Raw genomic sequence first — 20,722 nt, forward strand, 5'->3', positions numbered from 1 at the left:
GAGATTTGTGTGTCATCAGCATACTGATAGCACCCTGCACCAAATCTTCTGATGATCTCTCCTAGCAGTTTCATGTAGATATTAAACAACAGCGGAAACAATATGGAGCCCTGAGGCACCCCATACAAAAGCTCAGATTTTGAAAAAAAGCAGTCTCCAAGGGACACCATTTAGGCACATTTTTGCAAAGCCAGAGATCAAAGGAGCCAAGTTAGTCCAGCAGACACTAGTAGCACAAAAACCATGATCCCCTGGACTCTGGAGCAAGAGGGGGAAACCTGGCATAGCAGACTCCCAAGCCAATGTGTCAGTTCCAGCTGTTCTGGAGCAAGAGGGGGAAAACTTGGCACAGCTCCAGCTGTTCCAGCTCAGGATGCATTTAGTCAAGGCCACCTAGACACCGGCATCCAAAAGGTCAGATAATTGCTGAAACAGAGGGCACCACCCCCACTGATTTATCTTCAGATATCTGCACATTGCTTTTCTCTTCAGAGTTACTCCTCCTGATCCCTAACCCTAACTCTATTCCTAGCCCCTCTATTCCTCTGCACCCTACCTGCTTGCTAGAGCTCCCCTACTCCCCTCTTTGTTCAGTCTGGTGAGAGGGCATGGCGAGCAGACAGAGAGAGAAGACTGAGAGGAGATTGAGACTGAGAAATGACTGAGACTGAGGGAAGACTTTTTTTAAACCACCCTACACCCTGTTCCTGATGAGACCTGTTCCTGATGAGATGTGCTCATTTCCTCCTGATGGATGCAAGGCATGCCAACCCTGAAGAGTAGGCCACCCATTCTGCCTGGATTGCACAGCTTGAAGATCCTCCTGATTTTCAGGGACCCTGCCCGCTCTGCTACTCCTATGCCACAGACTGAACCCCAAACCAGACGGCGCACCCCAATTGCAACAATCCCTAGCTCCTGAAACCTGAAACCCCCATGACCTACACTGAACAATAGATGTCAGCAGGAACTATTGTTTGCCAATGCTTGCCAAGACAGAAGAAATCAAGAGGGGGAGAGACAGACAGAAATAGATTATGTCTGACCAAGAACATGTTTTCTTCTGCATTGTGCCTGGTTTGGGCACTCATTCTGTGTCACTGTATATTTTGCCTTATTCTCCTAACTCCCTCCCCAACCTGAACACTAAACACTGAAGTCCTTTGCAAAATGTATCTGTGCATATGCATTCATGTTGTAGTCTATGTGGTAGAGTTCCTAGATGTTGGGTGCAGAGGAGTGTATAATTGATTGCGTGTATATTTGATGGAGGGTATATAGATTCAAATGTATTAAAGCACTTGGCCTCTTGGATTGCAGGACTCCACTCTGCGTGGATCCCTGTGAGCTGGGAAAGCCAAGGACAAAGGGCAATTAACAGACCTCTGTTGCTGTGGGATCTGTGAGGTGGTAAATTCTGCCACATTTGAAGGCAAATGCTTGGCAAACTATCTGGCCATGAATAAAATGCTCTCTCAGACATGTGCTTGTGTGACTACAGCCAATGTGACTGGGAGATGTACTCAAAAGAAATTGGACAAGAGGGGGTGCTCCCTTCAAGAGGGGGTGCTCCATTCTGATCCACACTCTCACAACAGCAATATTGAGTATATGTTTGTCTTTAAACTATTACTCCACCTGCACAAAAGGTGCAGCAGTGGAGGATTCTGTATTGGAGCTCCTGCTTAACACAATCTTTTTGTTTGTTTGTTTCTTTGTTTTTGTTTTTAAAGATGCAACTGCATCTGCTGGTGATTTTTTTTTTTTTTTAAAGCCCTGTTGGATCAGCTACTGACAGAAGCAGGGACAGCTATTGAGACTGTCCACTGCTGTCCTGTGAACATGCAATTAGGGGAAACAATCATTACTATGAGTTTGGCCTAAGTATTGTCTGTCTTATAAATTTTGCCTTAGGCAAAAAAGTGTAAGAAGAGGGGGTATGTTGGGGCACATGTACCCCAACTTCAACCCAGAGGTACCAACCCAGAAGTATGTGGAATTCAGGCCTGTGTCTGGTTCCATTTTATTAAGACAGGAATTAATGCCTGGACTCAGGGTGAATTGACACCCAGATCTGCCTGGGAAATGCTTGGCAAATGATTTGTAAAGGCAGGGGCAATCTAGCATTGTTTATCAGTGTTTGTGGAACTCACAAGAGACTCAATGGGTCAGTCTTAATTACCAGTCTTACACTGCTGAAATTATCCTTTTTCCTCACTGACAGGATGCTTCTGCCTCAGTCCAATGTATTGATTAACTCATCTCACACATGTACCCCTTTTTATGTTACTTTAAATATTCTCTTGTTATAATTACACACTAGATAGAGGTACACAAGAAATAATGTACTTGCTGTCTCACACAAATAGAACTAATTCTCTCTTACTAACTCCTGACTTTTAACACCTTTTGGGACCAGGCTAGCAAATCTGGGACAAGAGAAGGGGCCCATTTGCAACTCAGAGATGCAGATTTGCTTTGGGCAATGTCCCCTCCTCAAGATAGCAGCTAACAGAAGATGAGATTAAGATCTCTCTGGACTGGCTGAATAATTAAAAGGTGATATCCAGGAGGTAACAGCAAGTTGTCACCTTTTTGGGGACCCAGGAAAAGATGAGGAGATTTCAAATAGACTCTATGAGAGATCAAAGGAAAATACAACTATAAAGAATGAAGCTTACTGGACAGAGGACTAGCAGTCTTGTGCCTACAAGCAATCTTGTGCCTACAAGCAAGATCTGCTCAAGAGCCATCCCAGAGTTTGCTGCTAAGCCGCGGGGCAACAAGCAGGAACTCTGTCCATGAACCGGAACTCTGTGACTTCTGCTGCGCAGTGAGAAGTCAAGACTTCCCCAACCATGGTGCTCTGACTCTCAGTCTTACTCTGAGCAAACTGCATGCTTGATGATCGCTCTAAAGACTCCTGTCCCCAGCTAAAGCCTCGCTCATTCAGCTGAAAGATCCACTGCTCTCAAGCCTCTGATCCTGGTAATAGGCTGCCTCTACAAGCCTTGGATCCCTCCATCCTTTCCCCTTCTTCTCCTTTCCCCTCATCCCTCTACTAATTCCTGATCTCCCCAAACCATGCCAGCCCTCAGCCTTCCTTACCTCCCCCCCCTTTCCCATCTATATCTGAATTGTATTAGGCTCTAGGAAGATTTAATACACACACATATGTTAGTTAGGAACACTGGGTGAATATTGGTGCTGGCTAGGGTTAAAATACTGTTAGTAATACTGATAGAATGTTCTGCTTTCTGCTCAGTTAGATTGATGTTGTTGTTCTTTTATACTCAATAAAGCCCATTGAATCATTTAGGATTGGTCTGATCTCCTTTCTTCCTTGCATCCAGATCCTACATGGTCACTATATAAAAGAACTTGGTCACTTGGTGACACTATGAGACAGGCATAATTTTGTATGCTAGCTAATGAGCATATTTAGTATATAAATCAGGACTGGACCACAACAATGATGCCCTGGAATAATTGGAATAATCAACTCACCAGGGCAGTAGACATGATCGCTCCTAACTGTCCTCTCCGACCCATCTTCAAAAATGGCTCCTTGGTATATGGAAGATCTGCAGGAGCTGAAGCAGCAAGGTTGACGACTGGAGTGCAAGTGGAGGAAGACTCAACTCAAATCCGACAGATTACGACAAGAAGCGCATTTAAAGATCTATGCTCTAGCTATACATGCAGCAAAGATGTGTTTCTTTTCTGCCCGTATTGCTTCCGCAGGCTCTCGTCCAGCGGAGCTATTCGGGGTTGTGAGGGGGCTAGTAGGGCCTCCTACTCCCTTGAATCAGTATTTAGAACCATCAGTTGCCCACTGTGATGCTTTTAATGAGTTTTTTGTGGACAAAGTCTCTTGTATTGGGGTCGATCTAGACTTAGACTCCACAGTTATCACAGTGTCAGATGCAGAGGTATCCAGCAACTCCTCTTGTGTGGTTAGACTGGATCAATTTCAGTTTGTGACTCCTAAGGATGTGGACAAGCTGCTCGGAATGGTGCGTCCTACCACCTGTCTGCTTGATCCTTGTCCAACGTGGCTTATACTATCTGGCAAGGGGGTTGTTGTGGAGAGCCTGGTGGCAATTATAAATACCTCTCTGAGGAAGGGCAGGATGCCTCCTTGTTTAAAAGAGGGAATCATTAGACCTATTCCTAAGAAGCCTGCCTTGGACCCCTCAGATTTTAATAGCTACAGGCCTGTCTCCAACCTTCCATGGTTGGGCAACGTGATTGAGAGGGTGGTGGCCTGCCAGCTCCAGGTGGTCTTGGAGGAAACTAATTATCTAGACCCATTTCAAACTGATTTTCGGACAGGCTATGGGGTGGAGACTGCCTTGGTCAGACTGATGGATGATCTCCAATTGGGACTTGACAAAGGAAGTGTAACTCTGATGGTTCTTTTGGACCTCTTGGCGGCTTTTGATACTATCAACCATAGTATCCTTCTGGAAAGTCTGAGGGATTTGGGGGTGGGAGGCACTGCTTTGCAGTGGTTCTGCTCCTAACTTTCTGGCAGATTCCAGAAGTGTCACTTGGAGACTGTTGCTCTTCAAAATCTGAGCTTTTGTATGGGGTCCCTAAGGGCTCCATACTGTCTCCAATGCTCTTTAATATCTACATGAAACTGTTGGGAAAGATCATCCAGAGATTTGGTGCTGGGTGCTATCAGTACACTGATGACACCCAAATCTATTTCTCCATGACAACATCATCAGGAGAAGGCATATCCTCCCTGAATGCCTGCTTGGAAGCAGTAATGGGCTGGATGAGGGATAACAAACTGAGACTGAATCCAGACAAGACGGAGGTACTTATTGTGCGGAGTCGTCACTCAGGTAGCGATATTGATCTACCTGTTCTAGATGGGGTCACACTTCCTTAGAAGGAACAGGTACGCAGTTTGGGAGTGCTTCTGGATCCACACATTTCCCTGGTTCCCCAGGTTGAGGCAGTGGCCAGAAGCGCTTTCTATCAGCTTCAGTTGATATGCCAGCTGTGTCTGTTTCTTGAGGTTCATGATCTCAGAACAGTAGTACACTTGCTGGTAACCTCCAGACTTGATTATTGCAACGTGCTCTATGTGGGGCTGCCTTTGTATGTAGTCCGGAAACTTCAATTAGTACAGAACGCGGCAGCCAGGTTGGTCTCCAGGTCATCTCGAAGAGACCATATTACTCCTATATTACAGGAGTTGCACTGTCTTCCAATAAGTTTCTGGGCAAAATACAAAGTGCTGGTTATAACCTATAAAGCCCTAAACAGCTTAGGTCCATGGTACTTCAGAGAGCATCTTCTTCTGCATGATCCCCATCATCCACTGCGTACATCAGGGGAGGCTCGTCTGTGGCTACCTTCATGTTGTCTGGTGGCCACCCAGGGACGGGCCTTCTCTGTTGTCGCTCTGAGACTTTGGAATGTGCTTTCCATGGGAATAAGAGTCTCCCCATCTCTAGCAGCTTTTTAAAAGTGTCTGAAGACTTACCTTTTTACCCAGGCTTTTTAGCTGTTTAAATTTTAGATTGTTATTGATTTGTTTTAAACTGTTTTTAGCATTTAATTGATTTTAATGTTTTGTTTAGTGCTTTGCTGTTGTGAACCTCCCTGAGACTTTGGTTTGGGGTGGTATACAAATATGTTAAATAAAAATGTTAAATAAATACTATTCTTTCAGTATAGCCTTAATTGATAATTACCATCCCCACAAGTTAACACACTTCAGCCTTAGACATTCACACGTCCACCATCTTGAATTGGGGTGGACGATGACATCATCACAACCTATGCCATTGAGTTGTCCCTATGTGTCACTCACTACAACTGTATCAAATTTGGTTCAAATCGAGTAGGCAGTCCACAAGTTAGCACACTTGTGTCTCAACCGTTCACAATCTTGAATCAGGATGGATAACATCACAAACTACACCCCTGAGTCATCCCTTGAGTCCCTACACCTGTAGCAAATTTGGTTCAAATCAGTTGGGCAGTTCACAAGTTAGCCCACTTGCACCTCAAACATTCATGCATCCACCATCTTGAATTGGGGTGGATGACATCATCACAGACTATGCCATTGAGGTGTCCCTATGTGCCCAACAACTGTTCCCAATTTGGTTCATATTGGTCCAGGCATTGAGAAGTTGATGCAGACACAAACACATTCAAAATGCCAGGTGATCTCATTAGTTTACTTTCCTTAAGGAAAGTAGACTAAAAATCCAAAGTAGATAATGTTTTTATTAGAGGTGTGCACAAATCAATTTTTGTGTTTTGATTTGAGTTGAAATCGAATCTCAAAAACTCAAAACCGATTCATCAAACAGACAGCTGCCTCGACGAATCAATCTCAATCACTTGAATCAATTTGAGTGATTCGGCTACCATTTTGAGGCCTGTTTTTCCAGAGAGAGCTGGTCTACCAATTGGGGTCACTCTGACCACCTTGGAGGATTGGTCTACCTGAGTGTCATACTGGGCAGCGCAGGTGTGTCTAGGAAGCACACTGTGGGAGTGGGCAAGGCAAACCCAGACAGTCAGGAGCCAGAGATCAGTCTGGTAGGGGCAGGCAAGTCAGAGTCAAAACAGGCAAAGGGTCAGAAGCCAGGGGAATCAAGAACAGGCACAGGAGCAGAATCAAGGTAGCACACATCCACAACAAAGTGGCTTCAGCAAATGGTGGAGGCAAATTGAGGTCTTAAATACAGAGCCAGCTCTGCAGCCCCACCCAAGCCTAGAATGCCTTGAAGGGCCTTCACCCTGTTTCTCAAGAGCTGGCTGCAGTGTAGCTGGGTGGCTGTGGCTGGGGATTGGGGTGCTTCAGGTTCATCCTTCAATTTGGAGGACTCAGGCAAGAGTGTGTTGAGCAGGTGAGCAGGTGCTGGCATTTCCAATGGTGGGGGAGAGGGCCTCTAGGAACTTGCCTCATCCTGTGAGTCCTCTTGGTCAGAGTCAGGCTCAGGGGTCACAACCACTTCACCTTGAGAGCGCCTGGTGTCCAGCTCAGAAGTCATGACCCCTTCATCCTGGGACTTCTCCCCATCAGACTCGTGGTTCATGACACTGGGAAGACCAGTCCTCTGAGGCAGGTCCAAAGCATAGGGCTGGTCTACCTGTCAACCCCAACTGGTAGACCAACACTCCCTGGAAAAATGGCGCTCAAATTACTCAAATATATTTGGGTCAAATGGGAGTGATACTTTTCTATCCGAATCTGTCCCTTTGTTTTCAGGGTGATTCAATTTGGGGTCAAATTCCCAAATCACCCCCAATTTGATCTACTACTACTATTATTTATATACCTCTTTTCAATGAAGTTTCCAAGCAGTTTACATAGAAAAATAAGAATAAATAAATAAGTTGGTTCCCTGTCCCCAAAGGGCTCACAGTCTAAAAAATAAATATAAGGTAAACACCAACAGCCACTGAATGGATGCTATGCTGGGGTTGGATTGGGTCAGTTGCTCTCCCCCTGATAAATATAAGAGAATTACCACTTTGAAAGGTGCCTCTTTATTCAGTTAGCAATTCATGGGCGAATTGAATTGCACATCCCTAGTTTGTTTTGTTCTTTTAAGAAAGCCACACACACACCTAAAAGCAGAAGCACATTAAAAAAAGGGGGTGGTGGTTTTTTTTTGTCTCCCTTCCTTAATCAGCTCAATTAACTTTTGTATATGAACTACATTGGCAAACATTAGTAATCCATTCCTTGATTGCTTTTTGTGTCATTTTTTTTCATGACTACAGCTTTTGTGGTTGTTCAGGATGGTAAGGCCTGGGGGCACTTGTATCATGGGGTAGCTCAAACACAGAGAATGATGCCTGCCATTTCCTGTAGAGCAGCCAAAATTATAGGGCCTCTGCCTGTGTCCTGACCCCAGGTGTGACAGCCTGAGCCTTTGTTGTGGCTCAAGGTGGTAAATCTCATCCTTTAACGACACGTTGGAAAGAAGTGCTGTGCATTTTATTTCCAGCAGGTGGCAGGCTAAGACAGCAAAAAGGAAAATGACACAAAGCAAAAGCAACGCAATCTTTCAGAGGCTGTAAAGCAAGCCAAGGCCACCTAATGGCACAGTGGGGAAGTAACTTGCCTAGGGAGCAAGATGTTGCTGGTTTGAATCCCCACTGGTATGTTTCCCAAACTATGTGCTACTCCTGAAAGTGTATTGGAAGCAAATCAGTGCCAATCTAATAAATCAAATAAATAAATAAAATAAATAAATCTCAACCCCTTAAGGGAGACCATTGCCAGCAGCAATGATTGATTGATTAAATGCTGTCAAGTTGGTGTTGACTCTTAGCGACCACGTAGATAGATTCGCTCCACATTGATCTGTCTTCAACTTGGCCTTTAAGGTCTCTCAGTGGTGCATTCATTGCTATCGTAATCAAGTCCATCCACCTTGCTGCTGGTTGTCCTCTTCTCCTCTTGCCTTCCACCTTCCCCAGTGTTATGGACTTCTCAAGGGAGCTGGGTTTTCACAGAATGTGTCCAAAGTATGATAGTTTGAGCCTGGTCATTTGTGCCTTGAGTGAAAATTCTGGACTGATTTGTTTTATTATTTGTTTTTTTGTTTTTGTTTTCCTGGCTGTCCATGGTATCCTCAAAAGTCTTCTCCAGCACCAAAGTTCAAAAGTGTCAATACTTTTTCTATCTTGCTTCTTCAAAGTCCACCTTTCACATCCATAGAGTGTCAGGGGGAAACCATTGTCCTAACTATTCTAATCTTTGTTGCTATAGACACGTCACGGCACCTAAATATCCTTTCCCAGGCCTTCATTGCAACCCTACCAAGTGCTAGTCTGGGGTGTGTTTCTTGAGTGCTGGATCCTTTACTGTTGATAGCCAATCCTAAAAGAGCTATCCACCCCTTCGGTATCTTCATCATTATTATTATTTACATTTTATCAATTCTGAGGCTGGTTGCTGTACCCGTTGTCATTGGTTTAGTCTTTTTGACATTTAGTTGTAGTCCCATTTTCTCACTGTGCTCCTTGACTTTCATTACTAGAGCTTGCAGATCATCCGCATTCTCAGCTATCAGCGTAGTGCAGGTTATTGATGTTTCTCCCTCCAACTTTAAAACCACGCTCATCTTCTTCCAATCCAGCTTCTCTCAGTATATGTTTAGCATATAAGTTGAATAAATAAGGAGAAAGTAGAGAAAGTAGACAGCCTCGTCTTACTCCTTTGCTGATCTGGAACCTGTCTGTTTCACCATGTTCTGTCTGGACTGTGGCTTCCTGTCCTGTGTATAGGTTTCACATGAGAACAATGAAATGGGCTTTCTGGGACACCAATTTTCCTCAGGATATTCCACAACTTGACATGGTCAACGCAATTGAAGGCTTTTCTGTAGTCAATAAAGCACATATTGATTTATTTGGGGTATTCTTTGGCTTTCTCAATTATCCAGCATGCATCAGCAATGATGTGTCTTGTTCCTCTGCCTTTTCTGAAACCAGCTTGAACATCCGGCATTTCCCTTTCCACGTAGGGCTCTATTCTGCGTTGGATGATCCTGTGCATTATTTTGCTAGCATGTGAAATTAAGGATATTGTGCAATAGTTTTCACAATCTGTTAAATCTCCTTTCTTTGGTATGGGTATGTAGACTGACCTCTTCCAGTCTGTTGGCCACTGTGTTGTTCTTCAAATTTGCTGGCATAGTTTGGTTAGAGCTGTGACTGATTCTTCTTCTGTTGCCATATTTCTGTAGCTATTCCATCAATTCCTGTAGCCTTCTGACTTGGTAATGACTGTAGTGCTGATCTAACTTCATCTTCCCGTACTAGAGGTTCTTGTAGGTAGGGAATATCTTCTAGAGTATCTTGGATGTTGACATCCCTACTGTACAGATTTTCAGTATACTCCTTCCATCTCTGTTTGATCTTATCTAAATAAGTTACTATCTGTCCTTTGGCATCCTTTAACATACCAATTTGAGGATGGAACCTCCCTCTGAGTTCAAAGATCTTTTGGAAAACTTGCCTTGTTTTTTTGTGTCCATTTCCATCTTCAATGTCTTTACAGATGTCATTGTAGTAGTGCTCCTTGTCTCTTCTAACAGCTTTCTGAAATTCCCTATTAAGTTCCTTCCTGAGATCTTTATCTTTCTTGACATTGGCTTCTCTCCTCTTCTGGGCAATTTCCAACATCTGTTCTGACATCCATTTTACTTACTTCTGTTTCTTGGTCTCTGGCAGTCCCTTTTCACATTTGTCCTTAACAACTTCTTTGATCTCATTCCACAGTTCCTCAAGTTCCCTATCAATGAGGTTCAGAACTTCAAAGTGGCTCCTGATGTTCTCCTTGAAAATGGTGGGTACATTCTTAAGAGCATATCATGGGAGCTGGATAGCTTTGTTTTTCCACTTTAGCTTGACTTGGAACTTACACATGAGCAGTTAGTGATCTGTTCCACAATTGGCCCCCGGCCACGTCTTTGCTGTTATAACTGAGCTCTTCCACCTCCTTGCACCAATAATGTAATCAATCTGATTTCTGTGTACTCCATCTGGTGATGTCCATGTATATGGGCGTCACTTTGGTTGTTTGAAGAATGTGTTAGTAATGAAAAGATCATTGGCTTGGCAGAAACTAATAAGTCATTCTCCTGCTTCGTTTCTGTTTCCTAGGACATATAGTCTGACTGTGTTTTCCTCCTTACCTTTTCCAACTTTGGCATTTCAGTCTCAGACTGAACTTGAGCATAAAACTCACCAACTTCCTCTTCTTCTGCATCAGTTGTTGGGGCATAGACTTGAACAACTGTCATGTTAAAGGGTTGTCCATGAAATCTAATTGATATTAGTTGGTCACTGACCGCATTGTACCCAAGTAATGTCATTGCTATATCCTCCCTGACTATGAAAACAATTTGAGTCAGTTTCCCCACTTTAGCCCAAAACATAGTCACAAAGAATGGTAACTACCACACTTCAGAGCAATCCTGGTAACACCACCACTGCTAGATCCATCTAGGACCTGGCCCTTGCTGAGGCCTGAAAAGAGTTAAGATATGATTAAGATATGTTCAGCTTTAAGCACCTTGTCTAATCAGTCCAATAAAACTATCAGTGAGTCCAGTGATATTTCAAACATTACAATTCTTCATTTTATTTCCTTTTGTTTTTAAATCCAAAAGCTTTTAATCTTTGATACCGCTGCCACTTATGTATTGAATCTACAGACACATGATAACACCTCCAACATTGGGTCAGTTCAGAATGTAGTGGGAATGAACTCTGAGGCTGTATGCTCGTGCTTTCCCCTTCCCCTTCCCTCCTCATCTTGCATGTGAAGGAATCTTGACTAATTAAACCACATGTCCAAACCATGGAACTGTGACTTAAATGTATTTCTAAAACCAGGATGTGAAACCAGAATTTAATCTGTGATCATTTCCCCCAGCATTCTATCCCCTGTTTGTTTAAAATTATTACCACATAGGTGACGTACAGATAAAACTTGAGAATGATGTTTTAATATTCTTTTTCATTCAAAGAGAAACACATAGAGGCTAGTCACACGATGGGGTGAAATTGGGCTAGTGGAGGCTAGCCCGATTTTGCCCCATCGTTTGAACCACCGGGCTCGGCTGCGAGCCCGGTGGTTCCTAGGTGGGTAATCTGCCTAAGTACCCCTGCCCTAAAACCAGGTTTGCGGAGCGAGCATTCCGCAAACCTGGTTTTACAGATCGTGAGTAGCTGCGGCACAGCTCCGCACCATGGTTATTCATGAGTAGATCCCTGGAGGGGAGGCGAAAAGCCGCCTCCCAGCTCCGGGGGTCTCCCTAATATGCCCTGCGTGCTCGCACAGGGCATACTGGAGCTTCCGGGGGCCACACAGCCCCTGGAATCATGTGGGTGGCAGATCCAGCCGCCCAGGGCTCCCTCCCTGCTTGTGTGTGGGGAGAGCGGGCTTAGCCCGCTCTCCCCACGCACCCTCCAAACCTGGGTCTCACTGATCGTGAGACTCGGCTCATAGTTTTTCTCATTAACTCAACTTGAGATAATCCCTTGATTGAAAATATTGAAACTATTGGGGTTTTCTCTTTTCAATGATTACTTGATAATTGTATACTATATTGTACTATATTGTACTATAACATTCTTAAGGTGCCTCCTGAACTGTGCCCAAAATACAATTGGAAAGCAAGGTAGATGGCTGAGTACCCAAGTTAGGAGGAAGGTTTTACATTTTTCATTAGCAGAAGCTTCCAGACAGTCTTCAAAGGATTCCGGCCTGGCAAAAATATTAACAAGGATCGGAGGAGACCAAGATCTTTATAATCAGTCAGCTGTCTCACAGGAAGAGGTGTGCAGATGCAGTAATTTTCCAGAGATCTGTGACTGCCAGTGGTGGTCACTGAGGTTGGTGGGGTTGGGAGTGAGAGGTATCTTTAACAATCTTAACTGGCGATATCACCAACATCCCACCCAGCATTCTGCATGGCAGCAGCCCCGCCTACAGTACTCACCTGGCCGCCGTGCATGCAGAATGTTGGGCAGGGTACCGCTGCTACCCACAGTGTTCAGGCACCAGCAATATAGCCAGTTGAGAATGTTAAAAGGTACCTCTTGCCGCCGCCCGCTCCCCCATGCTGCCCTCACCAACCGCCACTGGTGAGTGAGTGGCCTCCGCAACACAGAATTCCAAGAGGGACACCATTGCTCCTTGCAGCATTCAGGTGCCAGTGACATCACTGGTTAAGAGTAGACTGTTAAAGGTACCTCTCCCCACCACCCCACTGCACCACCCTCACTAGGCGCCATTGGTGTCTGCATAGGGTTGATTTGTCATTTCGGAGAAGTTGATTTTGGTATGAGTTTCTTCTTAGTCTGGCATGAAGCCATAACCTGCATTAGCCTATGCTTCATAAGGAGGAGGATCCACTGGTATGAGAACTCCTTGGTGTGATACAATTGCATCTGGCACAAAATGTGTTGCCTGGAAAAGAAATTATTATTATTGATAACTATTGGATAGTCACTATTGCCATTATCCTCTCCAATCTTTCAGATATCACCAGCAGCTTCCTTTTCTTTCCCTTGCTCTTCTGGGGCATAGCCACAATTCAACAAGGGGGGGACAAATGTCCCAGGTCCCTGAGGGTGGGGCCCACCTACTGGCTGGACAACAACTGGCTGGGAGGAGAGCTGGTCTTGTGGTAGCAAGCATGACCTGTCCCCTTTGCTAAGCAGGGCTCACCCTGGTTACATATGAATGGGAGGCTAGAAGTGTGAGCACTGTCAGATATTCCCCTCAGGGGATGGAGCCGCTCTGGGAAGAGCAGAAGGTTCCAAGTTCCCTCTCTGGCTTCTCCAAGATAGGGCTGAGAGAGATTCCTGCCTGCAGCCTTGGAGAAGCTGTTGCCAGTCTGTGTAGCCAATACTGAGCTAGATGGACCTATGGTCTGACTCAATATATGGCAGCTTCCAAACTTTCTCTTTGTGCTCCCCCTTGCACCTCTTCGAAAAATAAGGCAGGAGGGGTCAGGGGCCCATCTTCACTTTTTGTCCCAGGGCCCACTCCAGCCTTGCTGGGCCCCTGCCTTGTATCTAACTAGAGCCAATCTTGCTTTTCCCACCTGGGATGAAATTCAGCCAAAGGCAATACCCCCCATTTGTTTTTGCTTAGTTGAAGTCCCATGCGGATGCTTACCTCATCAGCTTCATAGTATACAGCTTTACATCCAAAACTTGAAGCAACAAGCCCAATGAAAAGCTCCAGGATGGAAAAGATCAAAAGCACAGCTGAAAGCCCTTGTGCTGTTCTCTACCAAACATAAAAACCATGCAGTCAGATCACAGTACGGTGGTGCAATTACAAAGAGTAGATTTCATCGCCACTGGAAATAACTAGTCAAAGGGTTAAACTAGGAGTAGCATTAAATCTTTCATTTGGGCTTGCATATTTTTCTGAGCCAAAATGACATCAAGGGGGTGATGAGGAAGGGGCATCCATTTAACCCTTTCCCCTGATGCTGCAGTCTCAATTAAAATCATTCATATATATATATATATATATATAGGCATCAAATGGAAACTTATCTCCCGCTGCCAGAGCTCATAGCAGTTTTTGTGTGGGGTTTTTTTGGGGGGGGGGGTGTTTCAGGACTACAGTGCAAGGGGAAGTTTAAATGCCCTCCCCAGGGTCCCAGTCTTGACTGAGTTCCCCTGCAGCTACTATTGTAATTCTACCAGAAAACACAAGCCTAAATGATGTCTGGTTTGATTCACAGATGATAAAGTGAAAGACCTAACTTTATCTTTGAATAGCAAGACTATTCAGTTACAGCAGTAAGGACTTTTAAAAGGTTCTTACTGCTGTGAGACGTTCTTGCCTGGTTTTCACATACAAAAAACAGGGTTGTTTCTTTCTGCAATTTATTTATTTATTCTCTCTCTCTCTCTCTCTCTCTCTCTCTCAGATCAGAATCAGTAACAGCTCAGCTATCATCTAACATTTCAGCTAACTAAAAAGAAAGGTTCTTGAAGGGTCTCCTTCCAGGGCGCTTTCCAGACTAGTCCCTACAACGGGGTCAGACGTATCTCGAAAGTGTGCTTCCACACTTCCTGCGTTGTGACACCGCAGTCCTTACGCAGGTAGCAGGTTGCTGTTCACATTTCCAATGCCTTGTTGCAAATTTAATCACTGTGATATAGAGCAAGGACATTGTATATCCATCTGGCATGAAAAGGTTGCTGTTTTTTTTCTGGTTATTAGTTGCTGCGAGACTGCTCCCCCTGCTGTTTACGTTCCGAATACGACTTGCCCAAATGGAGGCATTTTGCTGCTGATGTACAGCTAGTCTGGAAAGCGCCCAGAAGGAAAGCATGGAGGGGATACCTCAAGTGATGGGGGCATTACAAAATATTGGGGTAAGAAAATAAAGGCCTTGCTTCTTGTGGAGGGCAATTTCACCTCCATGAAAAATACAACTTTGGCAGGGCGTCTTCAGTAAAGATTTTTGTAAACTGTAAATACTGTTCCAGTTGATATAATTCCAAATCACAAATATGGGTTTTGGCAACACAAACACTTTAATTGGCCATATAATACTCACATTCACAGTAACACTAACACTAATATAATAGTAGTAGCAGCAGCAGCAGTAGCAATAGTAATAATTAATAAATAATGTAATATCTATCAATCTGAGCAATTTGCACAAAATAAAGGATTAATGGGCATCAGCTTCTTGCTGGGGCACCTAAATGACAGATTAATGGACAGGTTCTTCAACTTCAGTCCCCAGCTATTGGGGGCTGGGGACCCCAATATTGTTGCACCATGGCCCCCATCATCCTCAGCTACAATGGCCTTTGGCAAGACCCCTGCATTAATGCCATCACTGGCGTAGTTCTACCATTGCATGGTCCAGGAACAGTATTGTTAATAGGCTATTTACTGTTCCTGCTTACTAATGAGAATCACATCTTGTGGACCCTCTTCTGGCAACATCTAAGAGGTGGCTGCAGGAGACGGCAGAGCATTATAAAGCTATAAGGGTGCTGATACAGAAAATAAATGTTTGCCTGGTTCCTTTGGGCACCTGTGATTACACAAAGAAATATCTCTACTCTTAGTGGCCTCATTTGCCTTCCCGCTTTAGATCTCTGCTACAAAGAGACAGCTTTGCTTCATCATTTTTATAAATTATAGGTAATGGCCAATAATGATGGCAAAGCAAAGAGTAGGACAGTGTAAAACAAAAGGCTTCAAGCTCAGGCAGCCAAAGCCGTTTGTCATATCCAGGCGAAGGGGCCTCTGACACAACCATTTCAACTACTGCCACTGTGAAATAAGCTTAGGATTCAGAACTCCTTAGGTAGACTTACCCGTGCCCATGCATAGTAGCTGTCAGAAATAAAACTAGGGAAATAAACGATGTCCACAAGAAAAAGAATTATCCCAATAGCTGCAACAATACTACTCATGATATTCATCCCTAAACTGCCTTTTACCTGAAAGACACAAATACACAAAAAGTGCCTAGGCTATTGTAGCCATGCAAAGTAACACATATGTTGACACCTTCTTCCCATGAATTTGCATGAAATGGAATTGTAAGAGGGTTTTTTAAGACCTTCACTGTACTGCCTTTAAATTTCCTGAAGGTGTTTCACACATGGCTCTATGCCTCGGGGTATCTGAAGAGCGAATCTGCTTTGCAGCTGATTCGAGGCATTTTCATTTGAGGGATTAGATGGACCATTCGCATAGCCATCAGCACCTCCTTCGCATAGTCATCAGTACTTCCATCAACATCTTCGGAGAAAGCAGAAACCCCAAAGTTTTTTTCAAAAGCTGCTGGAAATAGAGGATTTTTTTTACCCTGGACATAACTCGGGCTAAGCCAGAATTTGCAGCCTCCTCTTGGAAAAAACAAAGCCCTGTCTGTCCTGGTCCCTGATAGCCCGCATTAAATCCAGTGAATATGTGGACTGGCACACTCCAATCAGGAGTGGATTGTGGGGGGCGGGGGGGGGGAGCCCTGTCTGTAAAACCTCCTGGAAGTTTTTCACACAGGGCTTAAAAAGCCCTTTAACTCACATCTCCTCCAGAATGGAGGGAGTGCATTCACATATTGGCCAGATTACCCCAAAGTCCCTGTGAGTTATCAGGGAGCAGTTCACACACAATCTGGGGTTTTCACTGCATGTTAGAGTGTAGCCCGATTTATAAAATTGGGTAAAAATCAGGTTTTTAAAAATCCACTTTTTGCATCGGTTATTTGGGACAACGGGTTTGCAGTAAAGCCTCCCAATTTATGATAACAGGACTAAAAGAAGACACAAACAAAAAGTGACAAGAGATCAAACCAAGTTGGCACAGACCTTCAGAAGTGGATGGAAAGTGATTGCTGACCTAGGTACCTCTTCTTCTGCACTCCCCACAAATCCCAAAGATCTCCCAGTAGCACCTGGGACAGTAGGGGAGGAACCAGCCAGTGTCAACAGGAGCTGGGTGGAATGAGCTCAGTTGCTTGGGCCCTGGTTTTCTCCCCAGGGCACTTTGTACACTGTTTTAATCTGTCACCATGATGATTTCTCAGTAGCTGCCACAACTAAAGAAAAATTACACTTTGCAAAAACTGCAGGGAAGAATGTCAAGAAATACTGGGACCATCCTCCCTGCCCTGCCTTGCTAATTTGGGCAGGAAGCCTTTCAAGCATCCTGTAACTAACCAATCCAGGCAATTGTAAAAAATTTACAACTTTTGCAAAACATGATTGCGAAACTGATACACTTAGAACGAACTCTTCAGATGCAATTGATTGTGGAGATGCAGTTGATTATGGAGAAGAAGCAGGTAAAAGTAGCATAAACAATAAACCAAAGAATTACTTCGGTGCTGCTGCTCTTCACAGGTGGGATTACTGCTGCTGGGAATACTATTGGGATTATTAAATAGGACTCCAGAAATGTACTTTTCCAAACTATTTTGCCAAGACTAAGGGCCAAACTCTATGTTGCAATTACCCTTGCATCTGTGTTTTTTTCATTGTAAATATGGGGACAACAGGAGCAAGACTGTAGTGTGGGTGGAGGGGGTATTTAACCCTTTCCTCTCATACTGCAGTCCTAGTGGACACTGCCCCCCACACACACCTCCGGCACTGCTATTTGTCCTGAGAGGAAAAACATATGAGTGCCAATGGCAGCTTTGCTCCTGGGACAAATGGCAGTGATTTTCATTGGGACTGTCATACGGGGCTGGAGAGGAGGCAACAAGAAGAAGAAGCAGAAGCAGAAGCAGAAGAAGAAGAAGAAGAAGAAGAAGAAGAAGAAGAAGAAGAAGAAGAAGAAGAAACCCAACCCAACACCCCCTACCTGTGCGATGGTCACAATCCTGATTGCTCCACCCTCTCTGGCTTCTTTTTTCAAAGAAAGAAAGAAAGAAAGAAAGAAAGAAAGAAAGAAAGAAAGAAAGAAAGAAAGAAAGAAAGAAAGAAAGAAAGAAAGAAAACACAAGCACACAGGCAAATTAAAAGTTTAATGTAGGGTACACTCAATCTGGGGCAGCTTCATTCAAGCCACATCCTTTACACACGTATCATATAGAAAGACCAAAACTACCAACCCTGCCTCTTTTAAACCTAAAAACAAGATTATATCTCTCCACACCGTAAATGAAGGAAATATCATTAAGACTAGCTTTGTGAGCTTTTCTGGCTCTCAAAATAGAGTTTTGCCTTTTTAAAATGGAGGGCTGTAATGTCAACCTGGCCAAATATTAAAAGTCATGGTCAACAGATTCATCACAGGAATCTCACAGGGAAAATTATATTTTTCCATTGCATGAACAGTTGTTTGTGGTTGATAAAATAAGCACTGCTCTTAGATTGCTGGGGGGCAAGTCTTCTTTTGGATGAAACATACTTTGCAATCTAAATTAGACCAAAAGGGGGTGTTGGGGAATTGTACATTCCAAGCCTCTAAGAGAACTGGTCTTAAACACCAAATTTGGTGTTCATTACCACAGATAAGCTGTATTTCTGAAAGGTCCCTCAAAATAAGCAAACACATCATAAACAAGCAGAAACATTCTCCTCTTATTCTATTGGTTTCTTTCTGGGAGCCTTTCCAAGGAGCCAATTTAATAAGGTGTCAGTACGAGGTGACTTCCTTCAACATTTTCAACATTGGAAAGAAGAAAAGGTCATTCACACAACCAAAGCGAGGAGGGCTGGGGGGAAGGCAGGATCCTACCTACTGTTACCAAGACTGCACAGAAGCAACCACTACATGGTGTAGTGGTTAGGGTGCTGCTGGACTAGGACTGGGGAGACCTGAGTTCAAATCCCCATTCAGCCATGATACTTGCTGGGTGACTCTGGGCCAGTCACTTCTCTCTCAGCCTAACCTACTTCACAGGGTTGTGGTGAGGAGAAACCTAAGTATGTAGTACACTGCTCTGGGCTCCTTGGAGGAAGAGCGGGATATTAAATGTTTAAAAAAAAATTTTTTTTTTAAATTGGAACCTCTTCAGGGGCTCCTCCACTTGCGTGCCCACATGACCAGTGCAGCAGTGGATTCCCAAAGTGGGATCGGGAGGAGGAAGTCCTCCTATATCCCACAATGCATCATGCATTAGTGCAGCAGAGCTCCTTTCCCTGGCTGCACTGTACACTGGGCTCTTTAGCCACCACTCCCAGCAGCCATTCCAAGAGCCACAGTGCTGCAGATGAAAGAAAGGTAAGGTTGGTCCTTTCCCCTCCTACCTCACCTTTTGCCCAGGTAGCAGATCTCTGGGCTACCTGGGTCTACAGCAGTTGGGTTGGGAGGCCACCCAGTCGCCCAGACGACATGAGCTGCTTGGGTTAACTCCCTCCTACCCAAGCAGCTTGTGTCATGAGAATGGACTCGAGGTCTTGTAAATGTGCCCTCAAGTAGTAATCCTGCATTTACAATAGTCTCATTATGTTTTGCTGATTCCTGCCCATTCCCGTTCCTTTCACCATTGAACTTGCTCGCTTCATGGAATGAGAGGCAATATGAGGCAGCCCAAATAATGGGGAGGAATATGGTACTGTTATATTGTAAAAGGTGAGAAGGGCTTGATCAATGTCTAGATGGGAACTTTCCTAGGAGCCCTGTATTAGGGATCTGCATGAACCCGTTCGGAGGCCCTCTGAACAGGTTCGGACACAGGGGCGGTTCAAAGTTTGATGGAGTTGGGGGGTGCCACTTTAAGGAGAGTGAACTTACCCCTCCCGCTGCTTTCCCCCCACCAGCGCTCATTGCTGTTAAAAGCCTTCAGGGAGGCAGTGTACCTCCCTGCTGCCCTGTTGCCCTCCTCAGCTGGAAGTGGCCAGAAGTACCAGGCGTGCATGTGCGCATGCCCATCTGCTGTGTGTGCCCATGCATGCAATGGGCGCCTGGGCGCCCAGTACTTCCAGCCACTTCCGGCCGAGGAGCGCAATGGGGCAGCAGGGAGGTACGCTGCCACCCCAAAGCCTTTTAACAGCAGCGAGCGCTAGCGAGGGAAAAGTTGCGGGAAGGGTAAGTTCACCCTCCTCCGCCCTTAAAGCGGCACCTCCGTGGCCTTCGAACCGCCCAGCCGCGGTTTTGTGCACATCCCTACCCTGTATAACTGAACTGAGCTTCTCAGTGGGATAGAAGTATAATAAATGGAAACCATTCAGACTCACCAGAAATGATGATTTACGATTCTCAGCCACCACCATGAAAGATCCCGAAATGATGAACTATATCACACAATAAAAAATATCTTAACATTAGAGGAAACCCTCACTCCAGCAGCAGGTGGGGAAAGACCTATGTGATAAAAAGGGTAAGAAATACATGCTGTCTGCATGGGACAAACTTTTGTAGTCAAGATAATTTGCTTGAGGGAATTCCCTCCAGTATTGCTCTTCCTGATTGTGTTTTATGACCATTTCTTTAACCACTTGGATGGCCTTTGAGCACTTTCTTTATCTCTTGGAAAGCACAGGAAATTTTGTTTAAGCCTAGAGATGGCCAGCTGCCATTTCAACCGCTCCTTGTGTAACATCATATCAGAGCATTCAAATGATGCTCAAATATGCATCCATAAAGTCATAGGATGGCCTCACTGTCTCAGCTACTTTGTCTGAATTCACCTGGGAGACATGTGGCTTGCTATAACACTGGGGGAAACTAACTGTTTGGGGGCTCCAATCATTTTTAGAACAAATGGTAATATTAGGC

The 20,722-nt window shown here is 44.5% G+C and overlaps 1 protein-coding gene across 1 annotated transcript; it reads right to left on the minus strand.

The window, feature by feature from the left end:
- Positions 1-12,874: 12,874 nt before the first annotated feature.
- Positions 12,875-20,300, minus strand: LOC128349159 (membrane-spanning 4-domains subfamily A member 8-like). The gene is made up of 4 exons (XM_053305141.1): positions 20,182-20,300; positions 15,865-15,990; positions 13,685-13,798; positions 12,875-12,970 (listed from the first exon to the last, which is right to left on the minus strand). Exons 1-4 carry the CDS (start codon positions 20,215-20,217, stop codon positions 12,890-12,892), a joined length of 357 nt encoding a protein of 118 aa, XP_053161116.1. The 5' UTR covers positions 20,218-20,300; the 3' UTR covers positions 12,875-12,889.
- Positions 20,301-20,722: the final 422 nt, after the last annotated feature.

Source organism: Hemicordylus capensis, chromosome 1, assembly GCF_027244095.1.
Source record: "Hemicordylus capensis ecotype Gifberg chromosome 1, rHemCap1.1.pri, whole genome shotgun sequence".
NCBI lineage: Eukaryota > Metazoa > Chordata > Lepidosauria > Squamata > Cordylidae > Hemicordylus > Hemicordylus capensis.

What these genes read in the sequence shown, in the direction of transcription:
- LOC128349159 (XM_053305141.1), bottom strand. Translation starts at nt 20,217, where the DNA reads ATGGTGGTGGCTGAGAATCGTAAATCATCATTTCTG. An exon ending in GCTACTATGCATGGGCACGG is followed by an intron (nt 13,799 to 15,864) that starts GTAAGTCTACCT and finishes TATGTTTGGTAG; the next exon opens with AGAACAGCACAAGGGCTTTC. An exon ending in TATACTATGAAGCTGATGAG is followed by an intron (nt 12,971 to 13,684) that starts GTAAGCATCCGC and finishes TTTCTTTTCCAG; the next exon opens with GCAACACATTTTGTGCCAGA.